The sequence below is a fragment of the Diceros bicornis genome, chromosome 1, assembly GCF_020826845.1.
Source record: "Diceros bicornis minor isolate mBicDic1 chromosome 1, mDicBic1.mat.cur, whole genome shotgun sequence".
NCBI lineage: Eukaryota > Metazoa > Chordata > Mammalia > Perissodactyla > Rhinocerotidae > Diceros > Diceros bicornis.
Window position 1 is genome coordinate 58,912,599 of NC_080740.1, and position 21,909 is coordinate 58,934,507.

Sequence of the window (21,909 nt, forward strand, 5' to 3'; positions counted from 1 at the left end):
AAGGCAGGGCTAGGCAAGAGCGACACAGGCAAGCTCCAGTGGTTGAGGCATTTTATTGGACCTTTGGCGGCTGGTTTCGGGGAGCATTCCCTCCATCTGGTGTAGAGACCTGCGGGGAAGACCATCTCTGGCCCTGTTCCTGTAGCCCAGGAGCACAGACTGGATTAAGCCCCCAGGGCCTCCTATGGAAAATGATGTATTACCTGGCCATTTTTGCCTGTGATTACCAGTAAAATAATCATAATAAAAATAAAAAGTCTGTTCTGACCATTCTTCAGGCCTTCCTGCTGGAACAAAAATGTGCAAAGCTGTTGAAGTACATATGCAGAGTTTTGTCTCAGCCTTAAATAGTGCCAGTCCCACTTTCCTCTCATAGTTTGCTCAATTCAGCAGATACAAAGGGGCTGGCTTGTTCTCCTTTTGATTTCCTCCACAAGGTCTTCTCTTCGGATGTCCACCTGGCCAGAATGGGGGAAGAAGGTGGTATGAGCATCTTCCACTCCACTGCTCCCTGAGTGCCCACTCCTTCCTCTAGTCATCAGCTGGGAACAGGAACTCAATCAAACACCTCAGTGTAGATAGTGCTTCTTGGGGGAGCCCGAGAGATGCAGGGTGTATGTGGGGATGGAGATCTTACCCTTCCATGACCACAGCAAAGATTAAGCCCATAAGTCTTTTATGAGTGGGTACTAATATGAATGCCAGACTTTTGCTCAGGTCTTGAATGGGCACTGGCCTGCTGAAATGGCATATGTTCCCTGTCCCTCAGCTTTCCTGTTTGCCTACTTACCTCTTCCCTGCTGGCCACGGAACGGAGCTTGATGACACCGTCTTTGAGCTCCTGCTCACCAATGATGGCCACTAGTGGGATGCCTGACTCCTCACAGTACTGCAACTGGTTCAGTAACTTCGGGTTCTTCTTGTAGAGCAGCTCTGCCTGCAGGGGACCAAGGCAGAAGATGAAGGCTGGCTTTTGCTGTCCTCAGGGACAACCTCCTGGGGGTCCAAGCTGGCACCTTGCTCTTAGCTCCATCCCAAGAAGTCACAGTAATGGCAGGGTCACTATGGATGAGCTTTTATTTAGTCTGTGCCCAGTGCTCCCAAGTTTGCTGCCACCCAGGGGCTTGCCTCCTGTACCTTGATCCCGGCATCCCACAGCTCTGAGATAAGCTTCAGTCTCTCCTCCAGCAGCTTCTTCTGTGCAGATGCCACAAGCACCTGTGTCTCTGTGGTCCGTACCTTCTCCTCCAATGCCTGGAGAAGGAACAGATAAGAGTCAGAGAGCTGGGCTACCCTTTACAACACCTTTGAGGAGCAAACAGAGAAGACTCTTGTCAGGATTCTGAGAAACCAGGCCCAACTCAGCGAGCTCCACCAGGGCTTCTCATCTAGCAACTGGACATAAAGTAGCTCTTAGAAGATACAAGAAATGAGGGGCGGGCCCCATGGCGTAGCAGTTAAGTGCGTGTGCTCCACTGCTGGCGGCCCGGGTTCGGATCCAGGGCGCGCACTGATGCACTGCTTGTCAGGCCATGCTGTGGCAGCGTCCCACATAAAAACTAGAGGAAGATGGGCATGGATGTTAGCTCAGGGCCAGTGTTCTTCAGCAAAATGAGGAGGATTGCCATGGATGTTAGCTCAGGGCTGATATTCCTCACAAAATAAATAAATAATAACACATTAAAAAAAAAAACAAGATATAAGAAATGAACTGACTTGTATGACTTGTCAGAATAAATAATGTAGGGCAGAACAAAGGTAGCTTATGTACAGTGACTTCAAGCTCATCTCCTTAAGGGTCCACAAGAACACTCGTACAGAAGTGATACTGTGAGCCCTCCCAGGCAATCCAATTGCTCCTGGCAGTTCTAGTTCCCACTTAACTATCTGCCCAGTCAAGAGACTGTGCCTTTTATATTTCAGCCACAGGGCACAACCCAGGGTGTGTGTGGATAAGAGGGGAGGGAGAATGCTACTGCTGCCCTTGTCTTTTTCTGGAAAACTATTTTTGTCGTTCTTACAACATAAGATGCCTACTGGAATAGTGCCCAGAATGGGAAACATGGGTGGTTTCCACTCTAGAGAAAAGGATGGGAGCAGTGGGAAGGTTACTGCCAGAGCACTCCCCAGGGCATGAAATGCAACCAGCCAGTTAAGAGAAGCAGCAACATGGGGCCAGCCCAGTGGCGCAAGCGGTTAAGTGCACGTGCTCCGCTGTGGCGGCCTGGGGTTCGCCGGTTCGGATCCCGGGCACGCACCGACGCACCGCTTGTCAAACCATGCTGTGGCGGCGTCCCATATAAAGTGGAGGAAGATGGGCATGGATGTTAGCCCACGGGCAGTCTTCCTCAGCAAGAAGAGGACTGGCAGATGTTAGCTCAGGGCCGATCTTCCTCACAAAAAAAAAAAAAAAGAGAAGCAGCAACAGAGGAGGGCTTGAGGCCATGACGGGCTTCCCTGGTGTTACTCTAGGTGCTAGAGAGTCAGGACAGCCATCTGAGAGATCCCAGAGCCTCAGACACATGCTTCCTACTTAGAGACAGTATCACAGAGTGGTAAGGAGCAAGACTTTGGAGTTAAACTGCCTGGATTCAAATTCTGACTCTGCCACTTACATACCCTTGGGCAAATTATTTGATCTATAATGCTTCAGTTCTCTTGTCTGAAAATGTAAATAATAAAAGTAGCTACTCTCTCAGAGGGCTGTTTAAGAATTTTATTAGATAATGCATGAAAAGCACTAAGCACAGTGCCTGGCACAGAGTAGTAAAATATTAAGTATTCTGTATCATGAAGAAGAACTAGGTCGTTGGATATACCAGCCTAGATTCCTGATAGCTCTGAGGGAAGTAGGGAACCAGAGCAAAGGATTCTGTGAGAAAAGAATGATCAAAGATCCATAAAGCTGGGAGTCTGTGAAGGACAGTGACCATCTTTTCTCCATTTCTCTGCAAAGATGCTCCTAGCCCAAAGCAGCACCACTTGCCCCCTTGGAGGTCAAAGAAGATAGCTCAGGTGCTATTACCTGCCCAGACTGTCTTCTACCCACTTACCTCCAGCCTCTGCTCCACGATAGAGAAGATCCGCTCCACTCCAATGCTAAGCCCCACACAAGGCACCTTGCGCCCTTTGGGGTCAAACATGCCCACCAGCCCATCATAGCGCCCTCCAGCAGCCACACTGCCCACACCCAGGGGCTCTTCCCCTGCCTGGGCTGGGGTCTGTAGCAGCACCGCCTCATAGATCACCCCAGTATAGTAGTCCAGCCCTCGAGCAAGGCTCAGGTCGAAGGATATCTGTGGAGACAAGAACACGATCAGTACCAGATGCGGATCAAGGACCTGAAGCCCCAGAACTCAGCGAAGGCTCCCAGCCCCAACCTGGCTCACCTTGTCAGCAATGCCAAACAGCATCAGGTACTCAAACAGCAGCTTCAGGTCTCCCAGACCCTCCAAGGCTTGCTTGTTTTGGGACAGTTTAGGATCTTGGAGCAGCTGTTCCACCAGGGATACCCCACCTGGGGAGACAGATTTGTGAGCCAGACTGAGTGACAAGAAGAAAAAGGCAGGAGCTCTATCTTTTTGCCTGGACTGCACAAATATATGTGCGTGCACATACACACACACACGCATACACCTCCCCCCCCCCCACACACACAGAAGAGTTTGGCTTTCGGCTTGAGGGCAGTGGGATAGCTGCTGGGGAGGCAGGGTTTGTTCCTTACCATGCTGCTGGACATAGTCCCCAATGCGGTTGGCCACCTCGGGTGCGAGGCCCTTCTCTCCCACCATCTCATTCTTTACTTCCTCCCAGGACGCCTGGGCAGACAGATACTAGTCAGGGACCCCTGGGCACCTTGCCCACTGCAGAGCCAATGTGGGCCCTCCTCAGGGAGCAGTCTTAGAGCAGAAGCTCCCTTCAACCTACATCTTGGGGCTAATCTTCCTCTGGTGGGCATAGAGGCAGGCACCTTCCTCTCCTAATGTTGTTTTCCATTTCTCAAGGCAGGGTGGGATCCGGGAAAAGGAGAGTCAAGTGTTTGGGTGGTTACCTTGTCCAGCTTGTCCACTGAGGAGCAGATGGTGCGAAACTTGCTATCAGGAACACCACAGATGGCAAACATCCCATCTAGGATGCGCCGATCATTCACCTGCAGGGACCCGAGACCGAGTGAGAAGAGAATCTCTTTACGTGACCCTTGATAGACTTGGTCACTTGGGCTACTGTTCCCTCTGCACAGGACCTTCTCCTGTGAGAGGCCAGGCCCAACTTTGCCCTCCCAGCCCTGTTCAGCTCTGACCTTAACCAGGAAGTCGCCTATCTGAAGTGAACTCAGGATCTCACACATTATCTTCAGGCACTCCGCATCAGGGATCATGGGGTCAAATTGCCCAGCAATGTCAAAATCCTGCAAGGAGAGGTAGCTAGAGGTCCTCAGGGGTTTAACCTTCTTAAGGGGGGACTCCTGGGAGCTCTGCTCTCACTCTAGGAAGGCCTGTTTGCACTCATGCACAGACTACCTTCTTCATTCTCTGTCTGATCATCAGCCCAGAGGGAAACCTCAGCATTCTTGGGTCTCTTACCAGTCCTGGTTTCCTTTCAATCTGTTGGGCTATTCCTTTATTATCTCACTCATCTACTTTTCCTTATTTCCTCCTACCACTGTGGGGGCGATCTATACGGCTTTAGTCCTTAGTCATTTTCTCTGTTCATTTAGAAGCTCTGCCACCAGTCTGGATGATTTGATACCTTAAATCCAATATCCACATCCTTTGCTGTGGTCCTATCACTGTGGTTTAATATAAAGAGCACTGGACCAACAGTTCTAGTCCTGACTTTGCCTTTCTTAGCCCCATGATCTCTTCATCCTGCTGAGTCTCAAGTTTACTCATATATAAAATGGGGAGAATAATCCCTGTTCTCCCCACAGGGCCTTTGTGAAATCTATATGAAAATACTAAAGAAAACTAAGGGTTAGCATTATCTGGGGCATGCAGTTTGCTCAGGAAACCAAGCCAGATTCTACTGGCTTGAGGAAGGGCCAGCACCCTGCCCCACATACTCACACACTGGTAGAATTCCCGATACCGGCCACGGGTCATGGCTGGGTTATCCCGCCGATATACTTTGGCTATGTGGTAGCGTTTAATGTTGGTCAGTTTATTCATTGCCAAATATCGAGCAAAAGGAACCTGATGACAGAGTTAAGGAGAAAGCCCCTCCCATCACAATCTGGAAGTTGATTATCATCACGAACAGAAGCTGGGGTCTAACCCCTTCCTCTGTGGGTAAAACCACCACCCGTGAGATGGACAGCATTTCTGAACATCGGAAAGAATCAACTTTGTTACCACAAGGGGCAGCTGAAGTCTCAGAAATGACTAAGGCTCCTTTCTCTTTGGTAGTATCTCCCCTGGGCTATGCTGAGCATGACCGGGGCGGGGGGGGGGGGGGCAGGGCAGATTGGCCAGAAAGCAAAAAAAGGGCCCCACGTGGCATCTTTAAGCAGATGATTCTCTGACATAGCTTGGAGATAAAGGCAACATGCTGTTGGTCAATTAAGAAGAACTGTGTCCACTGGATAGGGCAGAGGAGAGGTATTCTGGAGCCAGGGGATTGTTGGTAGGGTATGTTAGAACTGGGTCCTGACATAAAGCTGAGGTTTCACTCAGGATTCAGAAGACTTCTACGGCTATGCTCTGTTTAGCCAAAGTCCTACTCTTGGTTTAGAGAAATAATTCCCCTGATCGCCAAAGGCATAGTATTTGATCCCACCTATGTCTGGCTGTCCCCAAACCTAAGGCTAGAAATAGTCCCAGCCCAGTGAGGGCCAATCTATCCAAAGCGTCAAGAGCCCCGGTGTAGAAAGATACAGTCAGGTCATAGCGAAGGGACAGCAGCTCCCCACCCTGGTCCTTCAGGTCATAGATAAGCTTAGAGTCTTCGCCATACTTTCCAGTCAATGTTTCCTGGAGAAAACATAAAGAAATGTGGTCACAATGAGAAATATAACAATTTAAAAGGAAGTTGTTTTTTTTTTTTTTTTTAAGATTTTATTTATTTATTTTATTTCCCCCCAAAGCCCCAGTAGATAGTTGTATGTCATAGCTGCACATCCTTCTAGTTGCTGTATGTGGGACGCGGCCTCAGCATGGCCGGAGAAGCGGTGTGTCAGTGTGAGCCCGGGATCCGAACCCGGGCCGCCAGCAGCGGAGCGCGCGCACTTAACCGCTAAGCCACGGGGCCGGCCCCTAAAAGGAAGTTTTGAAAACAAAAACCCACTACTCTAACATGACTGATTTCACCTTGTCTACATCTCCTCTGCTTTCTATCCCAAGGCTTATGTATTTGATGCAATTACAATCAAAAGGAAATAAAAATTTTGTTTCCTGCTTATCAGATTTCCATTTTGTGACAGAGCTGAGGTATTATTTTTTAAAGCTGCGTAATATTTCAGTGAGAAGCTCTGTATTTCCTTCCTTCCTAGTGTTACACTGTTAGATGTTTAGGTTATTCCAATTAAAAAAAAAAATGTTCCACCCACAACAACTACAAGCAGCTGAGTGTTACAACAGCTGGCCAGGGGCATAGCTCAGCCTCCCTGGGCACCCACGGGAAGAGCAACCACGCCACAACAGAAGGACACACGTAGCCCCCATAGGCGTCACTCCTGGAACATTTGGAACTGAGGGAAGCACACTGCCAGGCCTCATGAGGGATCACTTATATAAGGTCACCTCTCCAAGAGCAGGAGATGTAGCTGACCTACCTAATACATAGACACAAGCAAAGGGAAAGAGGCAAAATGAGGAGGCAAAGGAATACGTTCCAAGTAAGGGAACAGGACAAAACCCCAGAAAAGGAACTAAGTGAAACAGAAATGAGCAACCTACCTGACAGAGAGTTCAAACAAAGAGTGTTAAGGATGCTTACTGATCTGGGGAGAAGAATGGATGAACTCAGTGAGAACGTCAACAAAGAAATGGAAGATATAAAAAAGAACCAATCAGAAATGAAGAATACAATACTGGAAATGAAAAATTCATTAGAGGGACTCAAAAGCAGAGTAGAGGATACAAAAGAATGGATCTGCGAGCTGGACAAAAGACTAGAAGAAATCACCCAAGCTAAACAGATAAAAGAAAAAAGAATTAAAAAGAGTGAGGACAAGGACAACACAAAAAAAAGAAAATTACAGGCCAATATCACTGATGAACATCGATGCGAAAATCCTCAACAAAATACTAGCAAATTGCATACAACAATATGTTAAAAAGATTATACACCATGATCAAGTGGGATTTATTCCAGGTATGCAGGGATGGTTTAACATTCGCAAATCAATCAACGTAATACACCACATTAATAAAATGAAGAACAAAAATCACATGATCATCTCAATAGATGCAGAGAAAGCATTTGACAAGATACAGCATCCATTTATGATAAAAACTCTGAATAAAATGGGTATAGAAGGAAAGTACCTCAACATAATAAAGACCATATATGAGAAACCCACAGCTAATATCATCCTCAATGGTGAAAAACTGAAAGCTATCCCTCTAAGAACAGGAATCAGACAAGGATGCCCACTGTCACCACTCCTATTTAACATAGTATTGGAAGTCCTAGCCAGAGCAATCAGGCAAGAGAAAGAAATAAAAGGGATCCAAATTGGAAAGGAAGAAGTGAAACTGTCACTATTTGCAGATGACATGATTTTATATATAGAAAACCCTAAAGAATCCACCAGAAAACTTTTAGAAGTAATAAACGAATATGGTAAAGTTGCAGGATACAAAATCAACATACAAAAATCAGTTGCATTTCTGTACACTAACAACGAAGTAGCAGAAAGAGAAATTAAGAATACCATCCCATTTACAATTGCAACACAAAGAATAAAATACCTAGGAATAAACTTAACCAAAGAGGTGAAAGATCTGTACACCGAAAACTATAAAACATTTCTGAAAGAAACTGAAGAAGACACAAAGAAATGGAAAGATATTCCGTGCTCTTGGATTGGAAGAATTAACATAGTTAAGATGTCCATACTTCCTAAAGCCATCTATAGATTCAATGCAATCCCTATCAAAGTTCCAACAACATTTTTCACAGAAATAGAACAAAGAATCCTAAAATTTATATGGAACAACAAAAGACCCCAAATAGCTAAAGGAATCCTGAGAAAAAAGAACAAAGCTGGAGGTATCACACTCCCTGATTTCAAAATATACTACAAAGCTATAGTAACCAAAACAGCATGGTACTGGCACAAAAACAGACACACAGATCAATGGAATAGAATCGAAAGCCCAGAAATAAACCCACACATCTATGGACAGCTAATCTTTGACAAAGGAGCCAAAAACATACAATGGGGAAAAGAAAGTCTCTTCAACAAATGGTGTTGGGAAAACTGGATAGCCACATGCAAAAAAATGAAAGTAGACCCTTACCTTACACCATGCACAAAAATTAGCTCCAAATGGATTAAAGACTTGAATGTAAGACCTGAAACTATGAAACTTCTAGAAGAAAACATAGGCAGTACGCTCTTCCACATCGGTCTTAGCAACATCTTTGCAAACACCACATCTGACCGGGCAAGAGAAACAACAGAAAAAATAAACAAATGGGACCACATCAAACTAAAAAGCTTCTGCACAGCAAAGGAAACCATCAACAAAACGAAAAGACAACCTAACAATTGGGAGAAGATATTTGCAAACCACACATCTGATAAGGGCTTAATCTCCAAAATATATAAAGAACTCATGCATCTCAACAACAAAAAAACTACCAACCCAATTAAAAAATGGGCAAAAGACCTGAACAGACATTTCTCCAAAGAAGATATACAGATGGCCAACAGACACATGAAAAGATGTTCAAAATCACTAACTATCAGCGAAATGCAAATCAAAACTACAATGAGATATCACCTCACGCCTGTCAGAATGGCTATAATTAACAAGACAGGAAACAATATGTGTTGGAGAGGATGTGGAGAAAAGGGAACTCTCATACACTGCTGGTGGGAGTGCAAACTGGTGCAGCCACTATGGAAAACAGTATGGAGATTCCTCAAAAAATCAAGGATAGAACTACCATATGATCCAGCTATCCCACTGCTGGGTATTTATCCAAAGAACTTGAAAACACCAATTTGTAAAGGTACATGCACCCCTGTGTTCATTGCAGCGTTGTTCACAATAGCCAAGACTTGGAAGCAACCTAAGTGCCCATCAAGGGACGAATGGATAAAGAAGATGTGGTATATATACACAATGGAATACTACTCAGCCATAAGAAATGATGAAATCCAGCCATTTGTGACAACATGGATGGACGTTGAGGGTATAATGCAAAGTGAAATAAGTCAGAGGGAGAAGGTCAAATACCGTATGATTTCCTTCATTAAGTAGTAGATAATAACAACAATAAACAAACACATAGGGACACAGATTGGATTGGTGGTTACCAGAGGGGAATGGGGGAGGGAGGAGGGTGAAAGGGATAAGTTGGTACATATGTGTGGTGATGGGTTGTAATTAGCATTTTGGTGGTGAACATGAGGTAGTCCATGCAGAAATAGAAGTACAATGATGTACACCTGAAATTTTTACAATGTTATAAACCAATGTTACCGCAATAAACAAAAAATTAAAAAAAAAAAAAGAGTGAGCACAGTCTAAGAGACCTCTGGGACAACATCAAGCGCACAAACATCCGTGTTATAGGTGTCCCAGAAGGAAAAGAGGGAGACAAAGGGGCAGAGAATCTATTTGAAGAAATAATAGCTGAAAACTTCCCTAACCTAAGGAAGGAAACAGACATCCAGGTACAGGAAGCACAGAGGGCACCAAATAAGATAAACCCAAAGAGACCCACATCAAGACACATCATAATTAAAATGTCCAGAATTAAAGATAGAGAGAGAATCCTAAAAGCCACAAGAGAAAGACAAGTTACATGCAAAGGAAACCCCATAAGGCTGTCAGCTGACTTCTCAGCAGAAATCTTACAGGCTAGACGAGAGTGGCACGATATATTTCAAGTGCTAAAAGGAAAAAACCTACAGCCCCAAATACTCTACCTGGCAAGGTTATCATTCAAAATGGAAGGAGAGATAAAAAGTTTCCCAGACAAGCAAAAATTAAAGGAGTTTGTCACCAAGAAACCAGTACTACAAGAAATGCTAAAGGGACTTATTTAAGGGGAAAAGAGAAGACCATGAATAGGAAAAATGATCTATTTCCATGATAAGAAGGTAATGGATACAAATGCACAAAAAAGAGGTTAGATATGATATCAAAAACATAAAATGTGGGAGGAGGGGAGTCAGAGTAGAGCTTTCAGACAGAGGTCAAACTAAAGAGACCATCAACTTAATATAGATTGCTATATACGTAGGTAACCGTAAATGAACCCTCTGGTAATCACAAAACAGAAACCTATAATAAATACACAAAAAACTAAGAGAAAGGAACCCAAACATAATACTGAAGAAAGTCATCAAACCACAAGGGAAGAGAGCAAGCAAAGAATAAAGGAACAGAGAAGAACTACTAAAACACCAAGAAAAAAAAGTTAAAAAATGGCAGTAAGTACATAGTTATCAATAGCTACTTTAAATGTCAATGGACTAAATGCTCCAATTAAAAGGCATAGGGTGGCTGATTGGACAAAAAAACAAAACCCATATATATGCTGCATACAAGAGACACACTTCAGACCTAAAGACACTTACAAACTCAAAGTGAAGGGATGGCAAATGGCAATGAAAAGAAAGCTGGGGTAGCAATACTCATATCAGACAAAATAGACTTTAAAACAAAAACTGTAACAAGAGACAAGGGCACTACATAATGATCAAGGGAACAATCCAACAAGAGGATATAACACTTGTAAATATCTACACACCCAATGTAGGAGCACCTAAATATATAAAGCAATTATTAACAGACAACAATAGAAAAGAACAAAAAAAGCCCAAAATCAGTATAAGAAGGGAAATAATAAAAAGCAGAGCAGAAATAAATGAAATAGAGACTAAAAAAAACAATAGAAAAAATTAATAAAACCAAGAGCTGGTTCTTTGAAAAGATAAATAAAATTGACAAACCTTTAGCTAGACTCACCAAGAAAAAAAGAGAGAAGGCTCAAATAAGTAAAATCAGAAATGAAAGAGGAGAAATTACAACAGACACCTCAGAAATACAAAAGATTTTAAGAGAATACTATGAAAAGCTATATGCCAACAAATTGAACAATCTGGAAGAAAAGGATAAATTCTTAGAATCATACAACCTTCCAAAACTGGATCAAGAAGAAATAGAGAATTTGAATAGAAAAATCACCAGTAAGGAGATGGAAACAGTAATCAAACCCCCTCCCCCAAAATAAAAGTCCATGACCAGACGGCTTCCCTGGTGAATTCTACCAAACATTCAAAGAAGACTTAATACCTATCCTTCTCAAACTCTTCCAAAAAATTGAGGAGGGTGGGAAGCTCCCTAACTCATTCTACGAAGCCGACATTACCCTGATACCAAAACCAGACAAGGACAACACAAAAAAAGAAAACTACAGGCCAATATCACTGATGAACATCAATGCAAAAATCCTCAACAAAATACTAGCAAATTGCATACAACAATACGTTAAAAAGATTATACACCATGATCAGGTGGGATTTATTCCAGGGATGCAAGGATGGTTCAACATTCGCAAATCAATCAATGTGATACACCACATTAATAAAATGAAGAATAAAAATCACATGATCATCTCAATAGATGCAGAGAAAGCATTTGACAAGATACAGCATCCATTTATGATAAAAAACTCTGAATAAAATGGGTATAGAAGGAAAGTACCTCAACATAATAAAGGCCATATATGACAAACCCACAGCTAATATCATCCTCAATGGTGAAAAACTGAAAGCTATTCCTCTAAGAACAGGAACCAGACAAGGATGCCCACTCTCACCACTCCTATTTAACATAGTATTGCCAGAACAATCAGGCAAGAAAAAGAAATAAAAGGGATCCAAATTGGAAAGGAAGAAGTGAAACTGTCACTATTTGCAGATGACATGATTTTATATAGAGAAAACCCTAAAGAATCCACCAAAAAACTTTTAGAAGTAATAAATGAATACGGTAAAGTTTCAGCATACAAAATCAACATACAAAAATCAGTTGCATTTCTATACACTAACAACGAAGTAGCAGAAAGAGAAATTAAGAATACAATCCCATTTACAACTGCAACAAAAAGAATAAAATACCTAGGAATAAATTTAACCAAAGAGGTAAAGATCTGTACACTGAAAACTATAAAACATGGCTGCAAGAAATTGAAGGGGACACAAAGAAATGGAAAGATATTCCATGCACTTGGATTGGAAGAATTAACGTAGTTAAGATGTCCATACTTCCTAAAGCAATCTATAGACTCAATGCAATCTCTATCAAAGTTCCAACAATATTTTTCACAGAAATAGAACAAAGAATCCTAAAATTTATATGGAACAACAAAAGACCCCAAACAGCTAAAGGAATCCTGAGCAAAAAGAACAAAGCCAGAGGTATCAGACTCCTTGATTTCAAAATATACTACAAAGCTATAGTAACCAAAACAGCATGGTATTGGCACAAAAACAGACACACAGATTAATGGAATAGAATCGAAAGCCCAGAAATAAACCCACACATCTATGGGAAGCTAATCTTCGATAAAGGAGCCAAGAACATACAATGGAGAAAGGAAAGTCTCTTCAACAAATGGTGCTGGGAAAACTGGACAGCCACATGTAAAAAAATGAAACTATACCATTACCTTACACCATACACAAAAATTAACTCAAAATGGATTAAAGACTTGAATGTAAGACCTGAAACCATGAACTTCTAGAAGAAAACATAGCCAGTACACTCTTCGACATCACTCTTAGCAACATATTTTCAAGCACCATGTCTGACCAGGCAAGAGAAACAATAGAAAAAATAAACAAATGGGACTACATCAAACTAAAAAGCTTCTGCACAGCAAAGGAAACCATCAACAAAACGAAAAGACAACCTAACAATTGGGAGAAGATATTTGCAAACCATACATCTGATAAGGGCTTAATCTCCAAAATATATAAAGAACTCATGCATCTCAACAACAAAAAAACTAACAACCCAATTAAAAAATGGGCAAAAGACCTGAACAGACATTTCTCCAAAGAAGATATACAGATGGCCAACAGACACATGAAAAGATGTTCAAAATCACTAACTATCAGCGAAATGCAAATCAAAACTACAATGAGATATCACCTCACGCCCGTCAGAATGGCTATGATTAACAAGACAGGAAACAACAAGTGTTGGAGAGGGTGTGGAGAGAAGGGAACTCATACACTGCTGGTGGGAGTGCAAACCAGTGCAGCCACTATGGAAAACAGCATGGAGATTCCTCAAAAAATTAAGGATGAAACTACCATACGATCCAGCTATTCCACTGTTGAGTATTTATCTCAAGAATGTGAAAACACCAATGAGTAAAGAGACATGCAGCCCTGTGTTCACTGCAGCGTTATTCACAATAGCCAAGACTTAGAAGCAACCTCAGTGCCCATCAAGGGACGAATGGATAAAGATGATGTGGTATATATACACAATGGAATACTACTCAGCCATCTGTGACAACATGGAGGGACACTGAGGGTATTATGCAAAGTGAAATAAGTCAGAAGGAGAAGGTCAAATACCGTATGGTCTCACTCATTAAGTAGTAGATAATAACAACAATAAACAAACACATAGAGACAGAGATTGGACTGGTGGTTACCAGAGGGGAAGAGGGAAGGGAGGAGGGTGAAAGGGATAATTAGACACGTGTGTGGTGATGGATTGTAAGTAGTATTTCGGTGGTGAACATGAGAACATGATGTAATCCATGCAGAAATAGAAGTATAATGATGTACACCTGAAATTCATACAATGTTATAAACCAATGTTATTGCAACAAACAAACAAACACAAAAGATAGTGTATAGGAAAAAAAAATGTTCCATAACATTTCAGTAAGTATATTTAGGTACATAGTTTTTTCTTTTTTTTTTTTAAAGTTTTATTTATTTATATTTTCCCCCAAAGCCCCAGCAGATAGTTGTATGTCATAGCTGCACATCCTTCTAGTTGCTGTATGCGGGACGCAGCCTCAGCATGGCCAGAGAAGTGGTTCGTCAGTGCGCGACCGGGATCCGAACCCGGGCCACCAGCAGCGGAGCGCGCACACTTAACTGCTAAGCCAGGGGGCCGGCCCCATAGTTTTTTCTTTTAAATATTTTTTTTGAGGATAAACTCCTAGGAGGGGGTTATTAGAACAAATATAAAAGTTTTTAAGAAGCCTGAGATTTGAACAATGTCAAAAGCCAAAACTGAGATAGCAATCCTTGCTTGGCCTGTAATGTCTTCAATAAGGTGATAACATATTTCACGTATCAGATTGGCAAAGTTTAAAAAGCCTAAAAATTCCCAGGGTGTAGAATCAAAAACACTCATACAATGGCGGGTGTTATGGGCTGAAGTGTGTCCCCCTCAAAATTCATATATTGAAGTCCTGCCCCCAGCAACCGCAGAATATGACAGTATTTGGAGATAGAGCCTTTTTTAAAAAAAATTATTTATTGATTATTTTTTTGTATGTGAGGAAAACTAGCCCTGAGCTAACATCTGTTGCCAATCCTCTTTTTGCTGAGGAAGATTGGCCCTGGGCTAACATCCGTGCCCATCTTCCTCCACTTTATGTGGGACACTGCCACAGCATAGCTTGACAAGTGGTGGGTTGGCCACGCCCGGGACCTGAACCTGCAAACCCCGGGCCACTGAAGTGGAGGGGGTGAACTTAACCACTACGCCACTGGGTGGCCCTGAGATGGGGCCTTTAAAGAGGTAATTAAGCTAAAATGAGGTCATTAGGGTAGGCCCTAATCCAATATAACTGGTGTCCTTATAAAAAGAGGAAATTTGGAAACAGACAGAAGGAAGATGATGTGAAGAAACAGGGAAAAGACACCGCCTACAAGCCAGGGAGAGAGGTCTGGAAGAGATCCCCCTCATGGCCCTCAGAAGGATCCAACCCTGCTGACACCTTATCTCAGACTTCCAGCCTCCAGACAAGACATTTCTATTGTTTAAGGCATCCAGTCTATGGTACTTTGTTACGGCAGCCCTAGCAAACTAACACAGTTGGTAAAAATATAAATGAGTACAACCTTTTGACCCAGCAGTCCATTTTTACAAATTTACCCTATAGATAAATGCCCACCAGTACCAGATATTGTTCTAAGCACTGAGTATAGATCAGTGAACAAGACAAAGGCAGTCCATGCCCTCATGGATCTTCTATACTAATGAGAAGAGACAGGCATACACTAATGCAAGGAAACAAATTAACATAATTTCAGATAGTGATAGCCGCTCTAAAGGAAATAAAGCAGGTTGATGTAATAGAGAGACAAGGGCTACTTTAGACAAGGTAGTTGCAGACAATTATTTGAAGAATGGCATTTTAGCTAAGATCCGAAATTAAAATCTGCAATCTCTAATCTGAAATTAAAATCATGCAAAGAGCTAGGGGGAAAAGGAGTTCAGGAAGAGGAAAGAGCAAGAACAAAGGCCCTGAGACAGAAAAACATTTAGTATATTCCAGGACTTGAAAGAGCCTGAGTAGCATAGTGGGTGAAGGGAAGAATAGCATGAGATGAGGTGGGAAAGGTGGGCAGGCAGTGGCCAGATCATGTAGGGCCTTGTAAGCCTGGGTAAAGTGTTTGGATTTTATTAGGAATGTGATGTGAGTCACTGGGTTTTAAGCAAGGAGTGATGTAATCTGGTTTTTTAATATCAAAGAACAAGAAATAATCTCAGGGTCCATCAATAGGCGACTGGTTGCGTATTTATATTTATATGTATGGTTTGCATATATCTAGAAAACATCTCAAGTACAGGTGCCATGGAATTCAATGTAGATGGGAGCCATAACAACTTCCATTCCTAAGAAGGTTCTCTTTTGGAAGCCACTGGCCACAACCAAGGTAAATAGAAAATAGGCCTCTCCCTCTCAGTCAGTCCCACCCCCTTTCTCATTGGAGAAAATACTGGTGTTTGTTCACAAGAGGAGAGAGACCTTTGGGCCCTCACTCTTGTCATCCTCTTTGTTGTTCATATACCCACTCTCCCACCATGCAATTTCTCCTCACTCATCCCTCACCTTTAGTTCAAACACAGGTGTATCAATTACTTCTGCACCATGGCGCTTGAAGCAGCTGATTATTACATCAAACACCTTCTCCCGAACTGCCATCTGCCGGGGACTGTAGTCTCTTGTGCCCTTGGAGTCAAAATCAGCCAAAGAACCAGGGATGGGATTTAAAAACAAAGAATAATAAGGTCTAGAAATATAAAAGGATGACCTCAATGGTGACAAAGGCAAATCTGGCCCCAAACTCAGATTTTGTTACAGGCCACTGAGTTATAAAACAAGTACAAACAATTCCCTATTAATTACCACACCCATTTGCTATCAACCTTCTAAATTCCATTCCTTTTTTAGCTTGGTTCTATTTTCTAGAATTCTTAGAACTCTATTCTCTGAGTTTTCCTAAAAACTGTTTTTCCGGGATAGTAGAACATTTCCCTGCCTAATAGAAAACACCTACTTGATGACAGGCACAGAACCAACTCAAACTGGCTTAACTAGTTGAATTCCAAATTTTACAAGTAACATTCTCTCCCAACATACCTTAAAAAAAAATCCTAATGAATACTATTTGTTCTCTAATTTGTTGCTGATAGCCCTATGACATGGCCTGGGCAGATACATTTTATAGATGAATTACAGGATGTTGAAAAGTTAAGTCATTACTTAAGGTCACTCAGCAGGTTCGTGGCAATAAAGACTAGAACTCTGTTCTTCCAGGTCAGAGCTTCTACTCTGGGCTTTTACACCCTACTCCCAAGTTTTTGGTCTCAGCACCTCTTTACATTCTTACTATTTATTAAGGACCCCAAAGTGTATTATACCTATCAATATTTATCGTATTAGAAATTAAAACTGCAAACATTTAAAAATGTCTATTAACATATTTAACAAATAGTAAATCCATTCCGTTAACATAAACAATATTTTAGGAAAATGTAACTACTTTCCAAAACAAAAAAATTTGGTGAGAAGAGTGGCATTGGTTTACATTTTTGCAAATATTTAATGTCTGGCTTAATAGAAGACAGCTGGATTCTATATATGCCTTTTGCATTCAATTCTGTTGTGATATGTTGTTCTGGTTGAGTATACAAAGAAAATCTAGCCTTACACAGATAGGTAATTGTAAAAGGAGGAATATTTTAATAAAATTTTCAGCTAACTGTAGATATTCTTCTTAAACTATACCAGAATCCAACAAGTGGTAGTTTCTTAAAGATTGGTTGCAATGTGGAATCTGAAACTACATCAATGAACTTTTCATACTGTTACATTAAAATCCATTATTTATATAAGGTACCCAGAATTCCTAGAGGCAGAAAATAGAACAATGGTTACCAGAGGCTGGAGGGAGGGTGGAGTGAGGATTACTGTTTAATGAGTACAGAATTTCAATTTGGTACGATGAAAAAGTTCTGGGGATGAATAGTGGTGATGGTTGCACAACAATGTGAATGTACTTAATGCCACTGAACTGTACACCTAAAAATGGTTAAAATAGAAAATTTTATGTTATGTATATTTTACCACAACTTAAAAAATATCTATTACTCTACCTTGTACTTTGAATGGATCTTTTACCCATGCATGATTTTTTTTTTTTCCTGTGAGGAAGATGGGCCCTGAGCTAACATCTGTTGCCAATCTTCCTCTTTTTTGCTGAGGAAGACTGGCCCTGGGCTAACATCTGTGCCCATCTTCCTCTACTTTATATGGGACGCCGCCACAGCATGGCTTGACAAGCGGGGCGTCGGTGCGCCTGGGGTCGGAACCGGCGAACCCCAGGCCGCCGCAGCAGAGCGTGCGCTCTTGACTGCTTGTGCCACCGGGCCGGCCCCCCATGCATGATTTTATAACATCATATATTGGTCATTTGGAAAATATTGGTTCATTGATAACAGTTATACACATCTTCCAAATGTTGATACACTTCATTATACTAGTATCAGAAAACCATATCTGTTAATATCACCACAGATCTCATCAGGAAATTCTTTAAGTATTGGGAAGCTGTCAAACTCATAGTGGAAGATACAAATTTTCTAAAATTCTAACTTTCACTTGAACGCTTTAATTTTATCACTGGCAACAAATACTCTTAGATGTTTTCCTTGAGGTGACAAGGCTCACTTGGTTCATTTTTGTGCAAATCTCTGCCAAATACTCAAATCTTTAAAATAATAGTTTATCTTTTAGTTTTTCTTTCAAAGAAGAAAAGGTGTTCTGTGAACAAAGTAGCTAGTTCAGCTTACAACTCACATAATGGCACAAGCATTTTTCCTCCTTTGGAATTCAGCAGAAGTACTTTACGTGTACTTCCCATTTTGTCACACAGAATATTAAAAGAAGAGTGTACTCAAGGGTTGAGCTTCAATAAAATTAATAATTTTTACTGTTTTATCAAGGACATTCTGAAGTGAAACTGATTTTTTTTTACTGCGAGTACATGAAAGTAAAGAACATAATGGCTATTAGTACAGTATAGTGCCACTGTCTTGATTTGTGCTAAGACACCAGCAGTTCTACTCACCAGGGCTTGTGCACCTTCACTGCAAATGAAATGAAAAAGGCAAATAACATTTTACTATTATTATGAAAAAATTTTTTTTTTTTTGTGAGGAAGATTAGCCCTGAGCTAACATCCATTGCCAATCCTCTTTTTGCTGAGGAAGACTGGCCGTGGGCTAACACCCGTGCCCATCTTCCTCTACTTTATATGGGATGCCAACACAGCATGGCTCCATAAGCAGTGCGTCAGTCCATGCCCGGGATCCGAACCTGCGAACCCTGGTCTGCTGAAGCGGAGAGTGCAGACTTAACCGCTATGCCAACCCAGCCGGCCCCTGAAAATAATTTTGACCATGAAGACCCCTTGAAAGAGTCCTGTCCCCATGATATTGAGTTTTTTGTTGTTAATATAAGTCACATGTCAAGAAATGTGTTTCAACAAACTACAGTGGATATTAACTCTCTAGTATAATCTCATTTTCTTTCAACATTATATTATGGAAAATTTCAAAGACACATTATAAATAGGGCAATAAACCACCATGTATCTATTACCCAGCTTCAACAAAAATCAACATCTAAGCCCCAACATTTTTTTTCTGAAGTATTTTAAAGTAAATCCCAGGCATCATATCATTTCATTCATAAATATTTCAGTATGATTCTCTAAAACATAAAGTTTAAAAAACCCCAAAACACTATAATACCTTTATTACAACAACAAAACTAACAGCAACCCTTCAATATTATCTAATGCCCAAGCCATTTTTAATTTTCCCCAACTGCCTCAATAATATTTTTTAATAGTTGGCTTGTTTGAATTAGATTCTAAATGAAATCCCTGTATTGTATTTGGTTGATATGTCTCATGTCTATTTAATCTACAACAGTTTCCTTTCCTTTTTTAAAAACGTCATTTATTTCTTGAGGAAACTGAGTCGTTTGTCCTAAAGAATTTTTCACATTCTCAATTTGGTTAACAATATATTCAATGTATCATTTAATATGTATCCCCATCTCCCATATGTCCAGTAAACTGGTAGTCAGGTCTGAAGACCTGATTAGATTCAGGTTCAATTTTTCTTGGCAAGAATACTTCATAGGTGGTGCTATGTACTACTTATTGCATCCCATCAGAAAGAACATAATGTCTGGTTGTCCTACTTTAAGAGACGTTAAGATTGATCATTGGTTGGGGCCGGCCTGGTGGTGCAGTGGTTAAGTGCTTGCACTCTGCTTTGGCGGCCCGGGGGTTCGCAGGCCCGGATCCCAGGCGCTCACCGACACACTGCTTGTCAAGCCATGCTGTGGCAGCATCCCATATAAAGTAGAGGAAGATGGGCACGGATGTTAGCCCAGGGGCCAATCATCCTCGGCAAAAAGAGGAGGATTGGCATCGGATGTTAGCTCAGGGCTGATCTTCCTCCAAAAAAAAAAAAAAAAAAGATTGATCATTGGGTTTAGGTGAGGCCAGCCTGATCTATCATAAATTTCCCATTAATCTTTTCACCTAATACTTTGAATAACTATTGATGATCACTGCTTTGGGATTTTACACTGTCTCTTTAATCTTTGAAATGAGTTGTGTGTAAAAAGGAATAGCTCAATGAATTTAGAAGCCCAAAAAGTTAACCTTAAAAGGTGACACCTCAACCCACAGAAGACAGATCATCTCCCCTCTCCTTTGGAATTCAATTTCACATACATTCATTGAATACCTATTTAATTCCAGGAACCTAGCCTCAGTCTCTCAGGGTAAATAAACCACGTGACTAACTAAAAGCCAGCAATAAATGCAATACTAGATACATATATGAAGTGCCAAGGGAACCCAGATGAAGGGGTAAATAGTTCTGTTTATAGAACTTACACAATGTGGCATCTGAACCGAAATCCTGGATTCTGAGCTAGGAATCTCCAACCTCATTCCACTCTACTCTCCCTATTTGGTTCTAGTCATACAGGTCTTTTTCTAGTTCCTGGAAACTACCAAGGTTCTTTCCATTTCAGGGTTTCCACACTCTATCTGGACCTATCTTCCTCATGCTCTTCCCCTGCCTACATCCCATTCATCTGTTAGGTCAGTCAGTATATTACTTCTTCAGTGAGGCTTTCTCAGACTCCCCAGTTCTCCCTTATTTTTCTCAAAACACCCTTGTTATTTCTTTATATCACTTATAACAATTTGTAACTACATATCCATGTGTGGGATTATTTGTCCTACATCTGTTTCCTTCAGTAGAATGTAAGCTCCACAAGGGCAGGCCATATTGTTCACCATGGTATACTCACTGCTTTGTACAGCGCTAGGCACATAGTAAGCACTCAATAAATATTAAGTGAATCAAAGAAGGAGTAGCAGTAGCAGGCCGACTCCCCTAAGCACCCAGCTGGCCTAGTTTCTGCCATCACTTTGCCATCCCACAATGACTCAGGTAGAGTTCAGTCCGGCCCAGCGCCCAGAGCAACTAGTGTTTTCTCTGCAGCATTTCAGATCTTCCTCAATGGCCTGGTTCAGGAAAGCAGGCATATGTGCCCTTGTGAGCGGAATTAGGGACCTTCTCAGAGGCTCCCTAAAGGAATGATATTTACCTTGGGGGTTTTGAGCACAAACTTCTGTTTCCCTTCATCGGGGCCCAGCTGTGCCTTCAGTTTCAGTAGTTTTGCCACCTCCTCCTCGATCTGTGGAGGGAAAAGTAGGCGCTGGGCTATCACGTCTGCTACTCCCTTCCCTCCTCCGCCATTCATTCAGTACCTCTCCCTGATCAGGATCTGGAGCAGATCTCTCTCCCCAGGCCTATCTTTGCTTTTCTCGAGTCCTACCCTGGCTACCTACCCACTCAGCCGTCCTCCTCCCTACCAGCCCGGTCCCTTCCCCCACATCCCTGTCCTCTGCGCAGACCACTCCAGCTCTACGTCCTCCCTGGCCTTCCTTTGGCCCCTCCCCTGCCGCCTGGGTCGCACCTGCTCGGCGTTGGCCTTCTGCTGCTTAAGGCCCCGCACGCGCTCTCCCTGAAGTCGCACCAACTCCTCCAGCGCCGCACGCCCCGCCATACCAGCTGCCACCTTGAGCTGACCGTTGTCTAGACCGGCTGTGCAGACCGCAGCCTCAGTTCGGATGACTTCCGGCTATCG

The 21,909-nt window shown here is 42.0% G+C and overlaps 1 protein-coding gene across 2 annotated transcripts; it reads right to left on the reverse strand.

Annotated features, from left to right (window-relative positions):
* Positions 1-34: 34 nt before the first annotated feature.
* HARS1 (histidyl-tRNA synthetase 1) lies at positions 35-21,876 on the reverse strand. 2 transcript variants are annotated; one of them, XM_058542158.1, is made up of 13 exons: positions 21,739-21,874; positions 21,367-21,456; positions 16,276-16,395; positions 5,874-5,969; positions 5,067-5,192; positions 4,301-4,408; positions 4,052-4,150; positions 3,725-3,818; positions 3,390-3,517; positions 3,054-3,296; positions 1,138-1,254; positions 791-937; positions 35-458 (listed from the first exon to the last, which is right to left on the reverse strand). In XM_058542158.1, the coding sequence occupies exons 1-13, from the start codon at positions 21,826-21,828 to the stop codon at positions 387-389; spliced, it is 1,530 nt and encodes a 509-aa protein (XP_058398141.1). In that variant the 5' UTR covers positions 21,829-21,874; the 3' UTR covers positions 35-386. The 2 variants fall into 2 exon arrangements, with proteins under 2 accessions (XP_058398141.1, XP_058398149.1); XM_058542166.1 differs by lacking the exon at positions 16,276-16,395 and having other exon boundaries at positions 21,739-21,876.
* Positions 21,877-21,909: the final 33 nt, after the last annotated feature.